The sequence below is a fragment of the Haplochromis burtoni genome, unplaced genomic scaffold, assembly GCF_018398535.1.
Source record: "Haplochromis burtoni strain Fernald_Lab_line unplaced genomic scaffold, NCSU_Asbu1 Contig_362, whole genome shotgun sequence".
NCBI lineage: Eukaryota > Metazoa > Chordata > Actinopteri > Cichliformes > Cichlidae > Haplochromis > Haplochromis burtoni.
In genome coordinates this window covers 423692-442065 of record NW_024582723.1, presented here as the reverse complement: position 1 = coordinate 442065, position 18374 = coordinate 423692, and the positions used below count along the sequence as shown (strand labels likewise).

General features: G+C 42.2%; 2 protein-coding genes across 2 annotated transcripts; one reads left to right on the top strand and one right to left on the bottom strand.

Annotated features, from left to right (window-relative positions):
• The first annotated feature begins 530 nt into the window (after positions 1–530).
• Positions 531–6944, top strand: si:ch211-252f13.5. The gene is made up of 6 exons (XM_005943200.3): positions 531–2200; positions 2306–2511; positions 2756–2926; positions 3363–3515; positions 4190–4256; positions 4375–6944. The coding sequence occupies exons 1-6, from the start codon at positions 1504–1506 to the stop codon at positions 5928–5930; spliced, it is 2850 nt and encodes a 949-aa protein (XP_005943262.1). The 5' UTR covers positions 531–1503; the 3' UTR covers positions 5931–6944.
• A 3433-nt stretch (positions 6945–10377) lies between these two features.
• anxa13l (annexin A13, like) lies at positions 10378–17809 on the bottom strand. Its single transcript, XM_005943198.3, has 11 exons — positions 17633–17809; positions 16927–17002; positions 14957–15051; positions 14664–14834; positions 14409–14442; positions 14119–14198; positions 13633–13701; positions 12098–12199; positions 11894–11969; positions 11701–11813; positions 10378–11581 (listed from the first exon to the last, which is right to left on the bottom strand). Exons 1-11 carry the CDS (start codon positions 17645–17647, stop codon positions 11462–11464), a joined length of 951 nt encoding a protein of 316 aa, XP_005943260.1. The 5' UTR covers positions 17648–17809; the 3' UTR covers positions 10378–11461.
• Positions 17810–18374: the final 565 nt, after the last annotated feature.

Sequence of the window (18374 nt, the reverse complement as noted above, 5' to 3'; positions counted from 1 at the left end):
TAGAGTGGAGTGGTGCAAACAGCTTTAAGTCCTCAAACAAAATCGTATTTGACAACTTTGAAATGTGAGCGAGCAAAGCGCAGAGGAAAGCGAAAGAGCTGCTGGAATAGATGCATAGAATAAACATGATTCATCAGGATGACATCTCTTCTTTATCTGTCTGTCATTTTAAGATGTGGTGTACTTTTTTTTCTCCTTTGGTGCTTTGTTTTTGCACGATCACAAATAAAATGCACACGACTTAGTGCAGAGGTGCGATTGTAGACAATGCAGTGTAGTGTGTTTAATATTTAAAGCACTGCTGTGCAGATGTGCAGATAGAATGTGTAAAATCTAATAATGTAAAAACTGTAACAAATATTTTTGTACTGAGGCTTTTCAGATAATAGAAGACCCCCCCATCTGGCTTTTAATCACTGTGAACCTTTGTTCAGCGTTACTGAGACTTGTCACCATATTCAGAGTCCTATGTGGTCTCACACTTGCTAATTTATGTGTTGCACCTCCGGCATTAGCTGGCAACTGTGCATATGTGTGTGCACATTGCACTTTAAGCCCTCTGTACAGCCTTTTGAGAATGTCTGCATTGCCAGCTCAGGACATCTATCGTGGCTGTTTGTAAGCTCTTCTTCTGGTTGATTTACAAGAAAGTAATGTGCAGCTACACACAGGCTTCCTTGGTGTATGATGAGAGGGCGAATGCCATTTTGCTGTGAAAATAAGAAGAGAGGGTAGCATTTAAGTGCTTCTAATGTGGGTTAAAGCTTTAATCAAAGCCATGTGGGGTCAGAGAAGGGAAATGAGAGTGGCAATAAAATGTAATAGAGTTTACATTTTACAGGAGAAGCCGTTTTGACTCCAGCTTTGTAATATACCAGAGTTGTGTTTAGAAGTCAGCACTCTACCCAGAACCAAAGAGGAGATCAAAGCTTTGATGTCATTTAAAGTTTTTCATTCTGACGGGGCTTGTTAAAAAGCCACAGGGTTAATCTTGTCATCCAAATCAATCGTAAAGGGCGAAAAAAGAAAGAGTTACATGTGAAAGCTTCTGTAAACAGTCCGTGAAATTCCTTTTAGAGGCTCCACGTCACTGCTGTATGTGTGTAAAAGTGCTTATGACTGACCATCCCAAGTGTGAGAATAAAAATAACCTAAGGATAGTGCAAATATGCGGTGCTTGAGTAGGAATGGAGTGACTCGGCAGAGTGGTATGTCCGGGAAAGCTACGGGTTAATTTAAGACTAGGAGCAAAACCTGGTGCCAATTAGAAGCATTGAGCGCCACATGTGGACTAGACCGAACTATCCACAGAAGGGGCAAAGGGGTCTGAATTCGTGCGCAATGGAGGCTAGTTGGACGAGTGCGCAGTTGCTTACGGTTCTTACTGGCAATTGCTGATCCTGCAGTTACTGATATGATGGATATTTTCTTAAAGAGATGATCAAACAGTATCTACAAGTCTGAAGGACGCTCTGATGCTCTGAGGCCCCCATTAAAACGTGGATGTTTTACATTTTTACCTTTAAGGATTGCAACATGGCAGGAATCTCTCTCATATTTTCACTTTTTGTCACAACTCTGTTCTTCACGGGGAGTGTATCGGACACATGCCGAGGACCGCGCTGCTTTCCTGGTCACGACTGGAGCAGACCGTGCGTAGGAGCGCAGTGCCAAGGGCGCACGGACACATCCGCGTCCCGACGGCAGTTTGACCACTCTGCACAATCCAGGCAAGGACAAACCTATCCGACTTACCAACACGACGCTCATTTCCGTCAGCACAAACCACAGAGCGCGCCCTTAGCACCGTACACCGTCATCCAGCCTCAGCACGGAGGCTTTACGCAGGCGGCAGGTACGGATGGCACCAGGAGGACGAACCCGAGGACCATCACGGCGGAGGTGTTCCACCCTGGCTGCGCCGGGGGCACCTGTCCGACGACTGTCTCTCATCGCCCCACGAGTGATGACAGCGCAACGCGGGAGTGCAAAGGCATTGGATGTAAACTGCCCTCCCGGATGCGCCAGAGGAACGGTAAGCTTTGCGTTGGAGACGGCTGCAGCACGCAAGGAGACGACGGGAGAGGAAGCTCGTCACCAGTTCATGTGACGGACAGAGCGGCACAATTTCTGGACGAGCTCCCAGAACTTGGGTCGCAACGTGGAGCATGGATTCAGCTGACATGTGACATGAAACCAGGTGGGTATCAGTTTGCAAGCGATTGGTCAGAAAATTCAAAGAGAAATAAACTAAAAATGATAATCACTTCAGTTGCTATGTAACAGGTTTCTTTGTTTACTACAGGGAACAATGACGTTCCCTCAGAGGATGCTCTAGTCCTGCAGTTGCAGCTGTCTAAGAGTCAGGAAAGGTTCGTCGAGGCCCTCAAAGGCCAACAAAACGAGGTCAAGGAGCTACAGAGGCTGCTCAGTGAGCAGCAAGGAACATTGGTCAACCAGCAGAGAGAAATACTTGACCAGCAGAGGAGGATGTATGAGCAGATGGAGCAAGTAAGGCTGCTGTGACTGATAATGAGGGAGATATCAGTAGTCCCATAGTCTTGGGGCAGTATTTAAGTTTGGGTTTTTTTTAAAGTGCATAGAAAGCACCTAATCCACTGAAATTATATTCTTTTTCTCAACTCCCTGAAACAGATCAGTTTCATTATGAATCAGATAAGGACAATATTTCCTAGCAAAGTGAAGAAATAAGACAATTCCAAAGTGTTATACAAGTAGTGCTCTCTTCCTCCAGGTAAAGGCTCAGTACAACGTACTGATGGACAGCATCAAACAAACATCTTTCCAGAACCTCCAGGGGGAGCTGGACAGTCGCATGGAAACCTTAAGTGGGCAGGTTAGAGCTCACCAAGCACAGCAGGCTCTCTCTTTGCACAAAGTGGACATGGAGGCCACTGTGATGGAGGTGAGCCTTAAGCTAAATTATAAATGTGTTTACAGTAGTGATGAGATGTAAGAGATCTAACTGTCATATAAAGCATAAATTGCACTATAGGAGAATCTTAAATGAGCAAATCTGAGTGTACTTCTATTCATACTTGACAATTTTGGGCTTGTTAAGCTGCTGTAGCCTGCATAGACTTGTGGCCGCCTTTGCAAGCCACTTTGCAACCCATATCAATCTCACCTTCCTGTTTTTATGCTTAAAATATCCCTTGTTGTCACTGAATATAAAAAAATTAAATAAAATATTACAATTTTTTTTGTCAATTTTTAACTTTAGCATCAACATATTTCTTTAACTGGAGTGCATTATGTGAACATTATGTCAAGCATTCTAATATCAAAATATTATATTTGACTACCATGGTTCTAAGTATCATTGTGTTTAATGCCATTAGGTGGGTCGGCCCCTTTTGACCTGTGGCAGTTGTGGGCCTGATGAGTACTGTGGCTACAGCAGTGGCCGTCCTCGCTGTGAGAAGTGCACCGTCTGTCCTGCTGGATTCTTCCTGGTCGCCCAGTGTTCAGTACATGCAGACAGGATCTGCCAGGTTAGCATGTGTTAGCATGTCTTTTAACCACATACAGGAAAGCGGTGACAAATCAGCTTGACAAAAATGTAACATCAGATCAGTTAGGCCACCAAGTGAAGCTTAGTCTGGAATCCCTGTGCAACAGCTGCTGAAAGTTTATCTAAATCAGACAAAATCAACTGATGGCTATGCTGATGTGTTTTTGTGCATCCACATTGGCAAATTTCATTCAGAGTGGGCTAGTTAAGCTGCTTTAGCTTGGCTAAAGTTGCTGCTGCCACTAAAAGCCACTTTGCAAACCATATCAACCCCAGGTCCTTTTTATACTTAAAATGTCCTATCTTATCATACCATATCTGTTGTCACTTGTATCTGAATATAAACGATGGCAGCTGGAAATGGCAGTCTTCTTTTGACTGAAGTTTAGTTTATTCATTTAGAACTTTATGCACTTGCGGAAAAAACGTGTTTTATTGTAGGGTTTATGAGCCTTACAATAAAAGGTTTATCACAAAGTTTGTCAAAGCAAAGGAAAACATTTTTTACCAGTGGACCATATTAGAACCAGTAGGCCATTTGGTTCAGTACTTTTTCAGTGCTTGCCTGGAGTTGTTGCAGTATCTGCATGCTACTTTGCAACCCATCTCTTGATCCTACCTTCCAAACTGAAAGTTTCCATTTGTTTGTTACAGGACAGAGATGAATGTCTTGAAATAGCTGATCTGTGCGGAGGTCAACAGAAGTGTCTCAACACTCCAGGTGCTTTGAATTGCTTTAAAAATTTGAATATTTTTGTTATGTCAGTGCTTCTTGATTTGCTAGACATATCCATGTTTGAGAAGAATTGTTTGTTCTTTTCATAATTTGTGCTTACCAGGTGGATTCAGATGCCAGGACATGAGAGAGGGAGAAGCACACTCAGGAATGTGTGGCCGCGGCTACTTCTTCAACTCAGAGATGGATGAGTGTCAAGCCTGCAATGAGTGTGATGGAGACATGGTGGTCTCTCCTTGCACTTTTACCACAGACACTGTCTGCTCTGGCCATACTGCCGGCCACAGTGCCCTCTCTCAGTCCTGGTCTGGAGATGTGACTCTGCAGGGGGAAAAAGGACACATGCTGGCTCAAGCCTTCCTCGGTGTGCAGCTTCACATACAGGGAAGAGGCGATGATGTGGTGTCCACTGAGAGTGGGCAGCTGGTTCTGAGACAGCATGGTCTCATATGGCTGGATGAGAATCTCTCAGTGACCCATGGTTGCCGCAGCTTCATCCAAGTGTGTCTGCGCATGAACAACACAGCCGGCTCTGAAGGTCGTGACCTCAGTGGGGTTCGTGTGGAGCAGCAGGAGGGTAGATCGCTCCAAGGTGTTAGCATCAGTGGGGTAGCACAGGTCGCCCCAGGTCACATCATATCCCTCTTCCTCCGGAGTGCCACCCACCACTGTAACCAAAGCACTGAAGGTCTGCAGCTGTTCGACCCCTCCGTTGCCCCACTCAGCCTCCTCTGGCTCTCTCATGACACCGGTGCGGTTGCCATGACAGCACAGGCAATGGTCTCTGCACATTACCACACAAACTATCGCCCAGTCTTCCGTACCACCTCCACCTCTGACCCTTATGTAGTAGGACTTACTCACGATGGTCGCGGGATCCGGTTTGCAGAGAGTGGCACTGTGCGCTTTGTATTCCAACAGGCATTGTACTCGATGGGCCAGGCATGCGTGAGTGAGGGCTTCCAAATTTTGGCATACCTCAACCATAATGGAACCAGCATGGAGCTGCTCCGTGCCTTTAAAACAGGTGTCCATTACCGAGACACATCAATAGCACTGTCTGGAGCAGCCCAAGTTGGCCCGGGAGACACACTGGGTTTTGAGATTCTCTCTCCTGCGCAGTGCAACGTTCGCTTCTTTGGTGACGAAACGGGTATCAGTATTCTCAGTTTGGTTTGGGTTCCCGCTGCCATTTCTTCATCTCTTTCTGCCTCTGTGGCTAACACCGGCCTTCTCTCTGGAGCAGTTCGTAACAAGCCATTGTTCTTCCACCAGACCAGTCCTCAAGTGACCCAGATGGAGTTGCTGGCGAAGGGATCCGCAGATCAGAGACGAGATTTTGTATTCAGAGAGAGCGGTACAGTCAGTGTTGCTCTGGATCTCAAACTCATTCACTCCTGCAGTTTGGTCAAGGTGACTCTGCTCAGACGAAGTGATTTAGAGGGTTCAGGAGAGGGATCGAGGCCTATCCCTGTTGCCCAGCAGGTATCTGGCCAGATGTCTGAGGGCAGCCAGTGGGCCAGTGTGAGTCTGCGAGCGTCCTTCCAGGTTCACAACGGCACTGCGGTTTTCTTTTTACTAGACTGTGTGCGTGGACGAGTAAACCAGATCAGCCATCAAACAGGAAGTGGGGTATCTGCACTCTGGGTGGCATCATAATGAAAGCCAGATACTATGACGTTTCTTCTTATGGTCAAAAATCAAAAGAACGATTTGACTTTTTGGAGACTTATTCACTTTCCAGAGAGTTACAAAGAAAGATTGACACCACTTTCATCTGTTTTAACAGAGAAGCATTAACCAGTAGCTTGTTAGCTTAGCCTGACATTGTGAACTAGTGGAAATAGCTTCTAAGATTGTCCACAAGTAATCTGTGAGCACCTTTAAACCTAATACATTTGTTTAATGTAAAAAAATAACCAATTAAAAAAAATCAACACTTTGTGATTCTTATGCAGTGTTGTGTAGCTAGACTCCCAGTCTTTGTGCTAAGCTAAGCTAACTGACTTTTACTTAACTCGCAGATGTCAGAGCAGTGCCAGTCTTTTTGTTTATTATTATTTTAGGTCAGAGTTAACCGTGCTTTCCAAACCTGAATTTATCCCTTGATTTTTGTTTGAGTTTAAAAGAAAATGTCTTTTAAAAAATACTAAATGTAGACTGTAGTGTATTTAAATGTAACATTATTCATTAGCTATATTTATATAATATAACTATTAATATGTGTCAATATTTTCTACATATGATAGCACAAAACAACTGTATTCACGTGATCATTTCTCATTCTCCAGTTCTTCTTTTTTTAGTTCCAGTTTTTCACGTTTCACATTGGTCTGTTTTTTATTTATATAATTCAGTTTACTCTGTTGACGCCAAAGGAGTTTTAGATCCTGCCAGTGACTACAGCATTTTCTGCTGGCACTGATTCTCATTCAGGAGTTTTTCTCAAGAGCATGTGTTTCATGTTAGCCGCCATTTTCTAAATGTCTGAATATCTACTGCATGCTTTGTTTAATGACCACTTTGTGCATATTATGGACTTAAAGTCACTAAGCCTTGTTGAAACTAAATATTTTAAATAATGTAGTGGCTTTTAATCTTAACTGAACTGTAATGAAGTGTATATTTGATGTTTTCTTGTTAATCCAATAAAATCACCTTTGTTGTACTGGATTTTTCTTTATTGCAAACTTTGTTTGGCATGAAGTAAAGTCATTTAAAGTGAGATAAGGTTTGAAAGAAGAACGTTTGGTTCCTTTAAATTAAAACTTTTTATTCTTAATAACAAAGCTTTTTTTTTTTTTAGCACACTTTGGGATTTACTTTTACAACATCACATGCTAATAGCAATAGCTAATGGTAGCTAATTTTAGCCAACAAAAAGTTACACAACACAAACACTGGGATATCTGATTGTTACCTAATTGTTATCTAATCAGCCACTCACATGGCACTAACTCATACATTTAGACCCCTAGACATCCTAGAGATCGCAGGAGTGGACCACCACCTCACAACATGGATACTGGACTAACTCACCGACCGACCACAGTATGTGAGAACTCAGGGCTGTGTCGGACAGGGTCCTCTGCAGTATGGGGGCCCCACAGGGAACGGTTCTGGCTCCGTTCCTCTTCACTATCTACACTGCAGACTTCTCCCACAACTCCACCCAGTGCTTCTTGCAGAAGTTCTCCGACAACTCTGCAATAATTGGCCTCATCACTGATGGGGACGACAGGGAGCACTGACTGGTGGAGCTGGAGCTGGTGGTAGACGTCCGCAGGCACAAACATCCTCCACTCCAACCACTAAACATCCAATGTATTTACATTGATAGCGGATAGCTACAGGGATCTGTAGCTGATTGTGTCTTATTTTAAGTGTGATGAGATATTTTGACTAGAAATTAGACAAATATACTTGGTAAAAGTTTGAGATTTGCAGTGTGAGTGACAGGAGAAAGATGGCTAAGCTGTCATCCCTGTTGGACCACATCTCCCACTTCATGCAGGAGACTCTGACAGCACTGAGCAGCTCCTTCAGTGGCAGGCCGCGGCACCCACGATGTGGGACGGAGAGATTTCGCAGGTCTTTCCTTCCAAGTGCTGTCAGACTCTACAACATGGTCACTGCAGATGACCACACATGTGCAGACAGACACACACACATCCCATACACAATTGTAACTGTCTCCCTGATGTGCAATACTACCAAGTGCAATTTTTCCTACTATAACAAAGCATTTTATTCTATTTTGTATAGTGCTTTATTCTATTGTATATAGTATTTTATTCTTGTTGTATAGTATGTTATTCTATTTGATCTTACCCTGTTCTGTTGTGTTTTTCTTAACGTTTACTGCTCTTAAACTTTCTGCTGTGACCAAAAAATTTCCCACATGTGGGACTAATAAGATCTTATCTTATCTTATCTTATCTTATCCTCAGGGTGTCCTGCATCAGAGTAAGAATGGTTGGTGGTAAGGGGTAACCCCTAACCCTCCCCTCCCCCCCTCCCCTAACAAAACATGTCTAGGGTTTACAGAAATAGTTTCAATACAGAGAAAATATCAAGGAAGTTGTAAATCACTGGTGGATATATATCGAACCTTGAAGGAGGTGAGCTAAAGCAGCAAGGGCCACGCTGGATGACAGTCCTATCAGGTCAAAACAGGAAACTGAGGCTACAAAGAAATTCGAGGCACTTCTGCAGGCAAGAAACGGTCCAACCTTTGAACAAAGTGTAACTAATAAACTGTCTTGTGAGTGCATATATGGCTCTTTATATTCTTGCATGCACTAGTCTTATCAAGAGCTTTACATGCTTCAGTCTGAGATGTGGAGACTGAATGCAAAACATGTTTGCTCTGAGTGGAAGTTGCCAGGTGTTTTCTATTACACATCTAAGAACAGAGGATCTTTATCATGAATTTAAACAGCTGAAATTATATTAGCCGGGTAGTTAACCTCCTAATGGATTTCCTATTCACTTCCACCAATGACCCTCAGTCCCAGAGTGCTGCACTTCTTTGGCACAACATCAAAAAAGTGCATAACGATCCTGGGCATATGCTCTATAAAATCCGATAGACCGCTTGATGTTATTATTTCGCTCTTTGAAGTCATGACCCTCAGGTTATGTGTGCTATAGATTATTCATTAAATCAAAACTCACAGGGGATCTGTGTTTTCTTCACCAGAAACGAATAAACCTGAAAAATGAAAAGTTTGTGCACAGCTTCTCTCAAAATCCTAGCTAGGAGGCCAAAGAGAAGACGCAGGCAGACATAGGCTAACATAACAGAAGGAGAGTATGTCTTGGGACAAATTGAAACCACCCGCAGGCCAATGGGTGACTGACTGGATGAGTTACGGTGGGCTGAAGAAGATAAAGGTCAGGGCACTGCAGTAGACACTGGAGCTGCGTCTAGCTTGGCTAAGAACATTAGCACTGTGGATAATAGATTACAGATGGATGATCGAGCAAGCAGGAGTGTGGCAGCTAGGTATGGATGTGTCATTGGGCAGTACATGATTTTGCACGGAGACTTTATTATATAACCATAATTTGTTTTGATATTATCAATTTTCCGGGCTTTCAGAATATGAAAGGACAGGAAATAAATGCCATAACACTAACTGACTACACATTTATTTAGGGACTGCACAAATATGAGCAGAGACAGAAGAGAGTGAGAAATTAAAGAGAAAATAAAAAGTATAAAGGTTTAATTTTATGGCTAAACTATCAGAAACTTTTAATGTTTCAGTCTACATCCACCCACCATCACACTTCCCCTACCACAACAACCAGCACCAGTAATTTCCCAACAGTCCCTCATTGAAAAATGTTGCAATAGGATCGCTTTCCCTAAAAAAAAATACAGTATTTCAAAATGTTTTGCACATCAAGCTTGTGTCTATACATGCATGCATGGAAAACAAACCTTTGTGCTTTTCTGTGGCGAGTACACAAACCTCAGGCAGACAGATAAATGGCCTGCCAGACGCCGAGCGTAGCACGAGGTGGAAGGAAAGTGGTCGACATATGGTGCGCAGACTGCAGACGAAGAGGTAGCAAAAATGTGCACAAAGCAGGTGCACTCTAAACTTTACCCTGATACTGAAACAAACTTCACATCAAGACAGGAAAAAGGAGAGCGATACAGAAAGAAAGAAAGTAAAGTTAGGGGAAGACAAGTGAATAATCGTCCCCTCGTTGTGTCCCTGCATCTGGAAGCACTTCTCACTTGTTTTGAACTTTTTATCCCCACAATCCACTCGCAGTTTCTGTGCTCGGAAGAAGGTCCCGCTGTTTAAAAGGTGTATGCTGTAAAATCCAACTTTTGTGTGATTTTTTACACACCACACACACATAAACTCTTAAATGATCTCCAAATCAGGATAAACGTTAAAGCCCAAATATGGAAAGTGGATCATTAAAGAACTATTTATTAGATTTGTTATACAAAGCACATTATAATCGGGGGCTAAACATTACTATTAATTTCACTATGATTTCCTCTGATGCCAGTTTCCTGAAAGGAGGCGAATACAAGTGATGCAACACTGCTCTCTGCAGGAAATGAAGAAAATGTCAAATATTTTTGGTGTTACAGTTAAAATTTATTATCACTTCATATTCTGTGTACGCATACCACGTTTAAACTTACATTGCAATAAAATAATGATTACTTACTCCATGTAATGAACTGTTTGCTAGTTAATTTGCTATATGACAACACAACAACAGTATATTCTGTCACTATTTAATCAGTCAGGTTAAATTATATATCTCAATACAGACACTGTGACTATCAAGGGGACTGCACTTCAGGGCTTACAAAACAACATCTCGTTCAATATTTTGACGATCACCTGTCCTTCTGTGTGGTGAGTTTAGTTTACTGAATGAAAACAGAAAGAAGTCCAATGTGTATAAATGTGAGACCAAGGCAACTTGTGAGCTGTGACTGAAAAGAAAAACTGTGAGAGGTTAAAAATCCCATTTAACATTTAGGGACGTGACTACAAAAAACTAGTACTGTATACTTTGAAACATTCAGGCCTTTGGCAATACTGTAACACATGATTAACAGTGCATTCAGATACAAGAGTTCAGATGTGAAGAATCGGCACTTAAGTGGAGGGTGTTGCAGCACAAAGTAAATTGCATTGCTTTAATATTAAGAAAGGCATCTTTTAGTCAAATAAATAAAGTGACATATCACAGGAAGCCGTATGCTATACATAGCAGCAGCAGCAGCAGCTCCTTAAAGTTTGCAGCTTTCAAATATGCTTGAAATTAAGATGCTGCTTGATGATATTATGATATGGATAAAGACATGAGCTCCACTATGCTCCAGTGCACTTGTTGTATGTAAGTTCTATGATGCTGCTATAATTCAGTCAAATAAATATTCAATGCATCTTAACTATATTGGGCTATATCAGTAAGGAAATTCTACGGTTTTAATGATCTTTGCAACAAAGTGTGTATTTAGAGACTATAATATTGTAATGATTGAGTTGTTTTTGGTCCATGCTGTAAAGAGAACTGACAGAGTGAGAAAGAGAGGAAACGGGATGGATTTAGAGAGTGGATGAGAGACACTGGTAAAGAAGGGAAAGTGTGAGTGTGTTATGTTTCACTGTGGTTAACTAAGGAAGGAGCGGGAGGAAAGTGTTTTAGTGCAGGATCTCAATGAGGAGGCGCTTGAAGTCTCCACCGCACTCAGAATCCAGTGCATCTTTCAGGGTTACGTCGTACTTCTCCAGGTACATGTCCTTCACCGTGTCCAGGTCAATCTGTGGGTTGGCGAAATAAAGAGGATGTCACACACTTTTAGACTCTCAGACCTTATCGAGGGTATACTTACACTTGCACACTAGGCCATACACTCACACACAGAGAGACACACACTTGCCTCAGAGCGGCCTACGATGATACGAATCAGTGTGTCCTCATCGGTGCCCAGTCCCTTCATGGCAGCGTTAAGACGCCGAGCAAAATACAGCTGTGGGTTCTTAGCGCACCTTACTAAAAATAACACACAAACACAGAGTTACTGAAAATCAAAGATATTTCACTGACTTCTGAATGCTTGTGGTCTTACGTACCGAGAGTAATGTAGCAGTCCTTAAGTGTCCCCGTGGCCTCCGAGTCAATGGTGTCCAAAATGTCTGTTCCTGAAAGCTGCAAGACAGCTGGTTAACATGAGACCTGATAACAGCAGTAAGGAGTGAGTGAAATGACAAACGAATGAATAAATGAGTTAGAACAGCAAAAAAAGAAAACGTGCAACGATTGAATGTAGTACATACCGCCTCATAGGCTTTGAACATGGCCTGAAGCTGCAGGTAGTTCCTGTGTGTCAGGATGTAGGTGAAGGTGGACTCGTCTGTGCCAAACCTGCCTTCTCCTGCCTGATGAGAACAAAGAGAAGAAAAAATACAACATTTCAAAGAATATGGATCATCCCTCAGTGTTTTTAAGCAACCTAAATTGATCTATTTTCTTCTGCTTATCCAATTCTGGGTGTAGGGTATCCCGGCTGTCACAGGGCGAGAGGCGGGGTGCACCCTGGACAGGTCGCCAGTCTGTCGCAGGGCTAACACATAGAGACAGACAACCATTCGCACTCACACTTATGGGTAATTTAGAATCACCAGTTAACCTAACCCCACTAACTGCATGTCTTTGGTTCATGTGAGGAAGCGCTGGATTCAAACACAGGGCTGTCTTGCTGTGGGGAAACAGTGCTAACCACCATGCTAGCATCAACATAAATCCTTGACACTTTCAGTCGTCAGTTACGTAAAAAATGATGAGAACATGTGTTAATTTGCTCAGATGTGGGACAAGATTAAGTTGACAGTGTGTATATTAGAATGACTATAAAAGCTATTTATGTTATTAGACTCTGTAGAGCCACGTTAGTAGCTCTGTGTAACCCAGTATCACGGCAACGCTTGCGTGTAATAAACGCGCCGGTCCACCGTGCGTATGTACGAGGAGAAGGAGAAATTTTATTTCAAGCCAACAAGAAAACAATCGAGGAAAAGTGTTTAAAGAGACATTATTAACACATTTACGTGTAAATATATATTAGCCATATAGCTTAATCATTTCTGGTATAGAAGGAGGCTGGAATGTCTTCATACTTTCCTTTTATTACGACTTTTTGGCTTTAAATATATTACCTGCTCGTACTGCAACTTAAGCGTGTAACTTAACTTATGCTTGTCCATTTCGCGCTTTGGAGAGGCAAAGCAAGACATGCACTGTATTCCTATTGGGCAGATAATTCTAAATATCAATACTATCTAAACCAACGCTGGTATTGGTATTGGATCAATACTAGAGTGATAGGATTGACATTTGTTTCCATAGCCTATAAAACATTTAACCACATTTCCAAGCCTCAAATCATAAAGGGAGGGTGAAAAAGGTCAAGTCTTGATAATGTGACTAACCACTGGTTTTATACTGTCCGTGGCTAAATCCTGCAGCCTAATGCATTAGCATTGTATATTTACTAAGGACATTAAGTTTCCTATTTAATAAGTTATTTAGTCACATTTTTGAGGCATTCCTCTAGAATCTTTACTAAAAAAAAGATGCTTCCGTCTGGGGTGGTGGACTGCTCAACGACAGCTGTAGTCAGCGTCTATTCTTTAAAACACTGCATAAACTTTAACTGAATAATATGTGGGATTCTGTGATGTACATGTGATTCCAGGATTACATGCTTATGCATCTAAATCAGGCATCCGCTTACCGACATCAAACTACATCGGTGTGATTAAAAGGGCAACCTGTGTTATGGGCTTTGAAATGAAAAAATTTCAACACGCACCTCAAACAGAGATGCAGCATCTTGTTCAGCTAAATCCTCGTCCACCTCGTAGCCCTCGTCTCTGCTTGCCTGTAGACAAAGAGATTGGAGGATAGGACAAGAAATTAGGAGGGGTTTAAAATGAAAGATGAGGGACAAGAACTTAATGAGATAACAATGATGTGCTCCAGATTAAGTGGATAAATTGAAAGCCACCGAGCTCTTTGGATTGGCATTGCTGTAGAACTTGAGTCACTTCATGTTTGTCATTTTTTCTGGGGGAAAAGGAAAAGAGAGGGGAAGCAGGAGAGGGTGGGGGCCCTGAAAAAGCTGGAGAGGGAAGCATGCCTAACAATCTAGTGAATGTCTTAGTGGGTGAGTCACAGCATAGAGAACAATTCTTCGAGCTATAACCAAGGACAAAAGCTTCCATTTGTCTGCGAAGCTCAGAGATTCAAGAAACAGTGCAAAAGACAATGCATTTCCTGGTTGGAACCTTTTTTGTACCTGCAGCAGTGAAATTAGGAGGTTCCTCACATCTCCACTGGTATCATCCTCGATATCTGCCTCCAGGTCACGCTCGTTCACTGTAAGGGAAGTGTGCAATGTGAACTTCTATGTCAACAACAGATTTTGTAATGTGATCTAAATGTGGATAAAGTCAGACAGCAGAAAACGTGGAAAACTCAAGTCACTACACCCAGATGAAATTATAACATGTGTGCGTTAGTTAACCAGCCACACTTTCCAGTATGAAAGGAAAGGAACACCCTGAGATGACTCAGAGGAAACGTTACCCTGGGCATATGCCTCCCTGTAGCTCAAGATGTCCTGTTGGGTGAAAAAAGACAGCATTAAGATGATGTTTCTGTTTTTCTCACATCTTACAGCATCTGTTTTATCTTCCCCGTGTCACATCTTCTTATGTATTCTGAAGACAAAACGCAGCACTGTTGCCTTTACTTTGTCACCATTGTGATTTAACTGTCAGCTCTAATAAAAACACACTGCGCCAGAACACCGTTTATCCACAGCACCGTCGATCCACAGACCTGATTCGTTGCCGTGCACAAGATCTCGACGAGCACGGCTTCATCCGTGCCCGCCCCCTTCATGGCCTTCCTCAGCTCCTTGGCGAAGTAAAGGTGAGGAGGGTCACACATAGCCATGACGGCTTTCTCAAAACTACCTGTTAGTTCCTTCTTCAGGACCTCCTCTAACTCCTGAGGAAATACATAGGTCACATGATTTGCAGTTATTCTGTGTGTGTGTGCGTGTGTGTGTGCGTGTGTGTGTGTGCGTGTGTGTGTGTGTGTGTAACATCCAGAAAGAGACAGGTGCGTACATCATCATATTTTTCAAAGTAGGCCTGTTTGATCTCCACACGCTGAGCTGCAGAGCGATTGGCCAGAATCTGGATAATGGCCTCTTCATCTGTGCCTGGAGAAAATACAGCAGAACAGACCTGAAGGATTGATTCAAATGACTTTATTATCACAGCAACGTTAGACTATTACTGGGCTGATAACGTCACACTGACTGAAGTCACCAGGACAGACCTTTTTGTTTCTGTTAAAGGACTTTCAGATGAATATCCTTCTCTTAAACATTGGGATAGAAGACATAGAAGTGCAGATATACACACACAGCAAAGACGCTGTTCTAAGCACTTGCATCAACTCCTGGGGTGGCTGTAGCTCAGGAGGTCAAGCAGGTCATCTACTGATTAGTGGTTCGATCCCTGGCTCCTCCAGTTGGCATGCCAAGTATCCTTGGACAAGATACTAACCCCAAGTTGCTCTCTGATGCATCCATTGGAGTATGAATGTTAGTTAGGAAGCCATAAAAAGCTTAGAAGAAAGGGAATGTGGCATGTTGTATAGAGTGCTTTGTGTACTTTGGGAGAGTAGAAAAGTGCTAAATAAGATTCAGACCATTTAACTCCCAACCAGGAAGTCTGGTTTGCTGCGAGACAACAGTGCTAAGCATCGCGTCACTGTGCTGGCTGCTGACACTATAGAGGACGTAACATGTTGATTAGTACTGAACTCTCCAAGTAGATATTTTATTATCCCTAAATCTGCTTCTGCCACACTTATTAAAATCTGTATTTTCTAGAGAGGGTTTGCTTATTTCAGTTTTAATTAGTTTATCTAGTGTTTTACACATTTGCCTCACACGTAAAGGTTTCCCTGTTTAATCCCAGCAAGAGGCATCTGCTGTTAATATCCAACATGCAGAGCGACCTGCTGGGATGAGCACTTGTGAGTAACGGAGCCGCTGAAAACAGCTTTCAGTTTCTTTATTTTCTGTCATATAAATCCTAGTGTTAATGTCATAACAAGTATGGCCAATGTTTCCAATAATGACATGAGAAAATGTCTGCTTTACAAGAGCAAGCCAATCATTAGAGTTGGATAAGGAGGGTGGTCATAAAGGATGAGGCTGCACCAATGCCCAATACGAATAGTAATCAATAAAAATTGAATTGTGAATCATCTGAAGCTACTCTACTAGAGTCCTAGAAAAAAGAATTTAAAAAAAATAGGGATCTGGAAATGACCAAAAGAGGTTGAGTTAAAAAAAGACAACAGTTTAAAGATGTACTCAATCAATGTACCTGAGATATGGATTCTGATCAAATACCACATAATCCCTGTAGATGCTGTTTCATGACAGAACCAAATATACACATCAACAGGGGAGGTTATTAGCTGTGCAAATACTCTGATGCATTGTGTAACGTCACTTTGTTCACAACAACAGTTGTAAGCTGTGGGGAACACTGCAGGCTTGGTGAGAAGAACAACAACTCCAGTGAGCAGGTAGCAGATAATGCCAGTGAGGATTTAGTAACACAACCGACTGAAGCTTATGTCCACGCTGTGTGAGAGGCAGGCTTTGAAACCTACACCCACCTATCTTGTGAAAGTACCACTGCATAAAGATCTTTGCAGACTATGACATTTGCCTCTCTGTACCAACACCAGTTCTCAGTGGAGTACGCCTCGTACTGTAGTTACATCAAACTTAGCAAGTGTTGAAATTAACTCTCTGCAACACATAAAATGTAATATTGATTTTTCTGAGTGTTTCTCTGTTATTAGTCTGAAAACTTTTAGGCATAAAAAGACAAATCCCCACTTTTTACAAATGCTTTAATATCAGTTAAATTAGAGGCTCTATTACGACCTTACTAAACTGCAATTATCATAATCATGATCAAACACACAAAGAGAGTCTTCACATGACTACAGCATGACCTAATATACTTCCTGAGAGAGGGGTTAAAACAATAAACTCGTATGTACTTACCTAAACCTTTACAGGCTTTTCGAATAGCTTTTATATCTGCTGTAACATCAAAGTCCTCACATGGGACTATAGTGGGCTGGAGAACACACAATCGCAGAAAATATTGAATATTCTTAGTAATAAATTCAAACAGTTCATTCAAAGCAGCCACAACAGGTAAAGCAAATCAATCAATCAATCAATAAGACTGACTCATAATGTTACATTAGACATACAACTGTAACCTTGTCCACGCAGATGAAAGGGTGAGGTCATTGAAAGGAGTTAATATGGTGTTACATTCAGGCTCCTGCGGAGAAAAGGGTGCTGCCTGTGTGTGATCGCTGAGTCATGGGGCAGCAGCAGCAGCCTCCTCTCCTCGCCCACCCTTGGTCTAATACAATGCGGCCTTATTGATCTGATCTTACAGAAATGCCTTTTTCCCTGGGCCTGGCATGGCACACTCCCTTGCTCAAGTTAACTGCGCCAGCTCTGTCTGTCTTTACACACCGCAGGCCACACAAACACAACAAAACTGAAGAAAATAACAAAAGTGACGCTCTCGCGGAGGCTGTCTGCGGTACTCAGTGAGGCTGTAGCTCAGCGTCTCTGCTGTCAGAGTTTGGATCTTCAATATTCATCCTAACACCAAACTTTTATAATACATTTAAATAACTGCGTTTCAACTCAGCTGAGCTTTTGTCATTAGTTATAGATGACCTCTTACCTGCACGTTGCCCATGTCCTCCACACGCACGTCTTCTGGCTATGATCGAGCTGAAGCTGGATGTGGAGCGTCCTGATGTTGTGCTGCTGTGGAGCTGATGTATCGCGTGTCAAAGAGGACTTGCTGTTCCTGCAGGGACTCAGCCCTGTCCGGTGCTGCAGCGATGACGTCACCGCGGCTCATTGCATTAGCAGGATGAAACAGGGTGCTGCTGCTGGAGGTAACCTCCCGGTTAACCTTCAACTTACCGCAACGGTTCTTTTCCTTTAATTCTTATCATGTATTTAATCTGTAACCTGTAACTCTTTCAGAGTCTAAAATTGCACTACAACACCACTGCATTTAACAGTACATCAAGATATTTTAAAAACTTACTAGCTTATAAAGTGTGATACAATATTAAATACTGTCCCGGTACCAAAGAGCATTAACATGCTCACACCTCAATGGAAATACAGCTCTTATGATACCAAGTTTGTTTTTCTACTCAGGTAAATTTGTTAAATCTTAGATTTTTATGTTTTGTACTTTGATGCCACCTTGTGCGAGTTAATCCATAGAATATAACCCCAGTCCATTTAATAAGCGGACACTGGATTAAATTAAATTCTGTTTTATTTACATAGCACCAAATCACAACAATCGACTCATGGAGCTTTATTTTGTGAGACCCTACAGTTTTAACATTCCTTAAACTGTTTTTTTAAGAAGAAGAAACTTCCTGCAGAACCAGGCTCAGGGA

What these genes read in the sequence shown, in the direction of transcription:
- anxa13l (XM_005943198.3), bottom strand. An exon ending in GGACTGCTACATTACTCTCG is followed by an intron (nt 11,814 to 11,893) that starts GTACGTAAGACC and finishes TGTTATTTTTAG; the next exon opens with TAAGGTGCGCTAAGAACCCA. An exon ending in TCATCGTAGGCCGCTCTGAG is followed by an intron (nt 11,582 to 11,700) that starts GCAAGTGTGTGT and finishes GCCAACCCACAG; the next exon opens with ATTGACCTGGACACGGTGAA.
- si:ch211-252f13.5 (XM_005943200.3), top strand. Translation starts at nt 1,504, where the DNA reads ATGTTTTACATTTTTACCTTTAAGGATTGCAACATGGCAGGAATCTCT. An exon ending in GACATGTGACATGAAACCAG is followed by an intron (nt 2,201 to 2,305) that starts GTGGGTATCAGT and finishes TGTTTACTACAG; the next exon opens with GGAACAATGACGTTCCCTCA. An exon ending in ATGCAGACAGGATCTGCCAG is followed by an intron (nt 3,516 to 4,189) that starts GTTAGCATGTGT and finishes TGTTTGTTACAG; the next exon opens with GACAGAGATGAATGTCTTGA.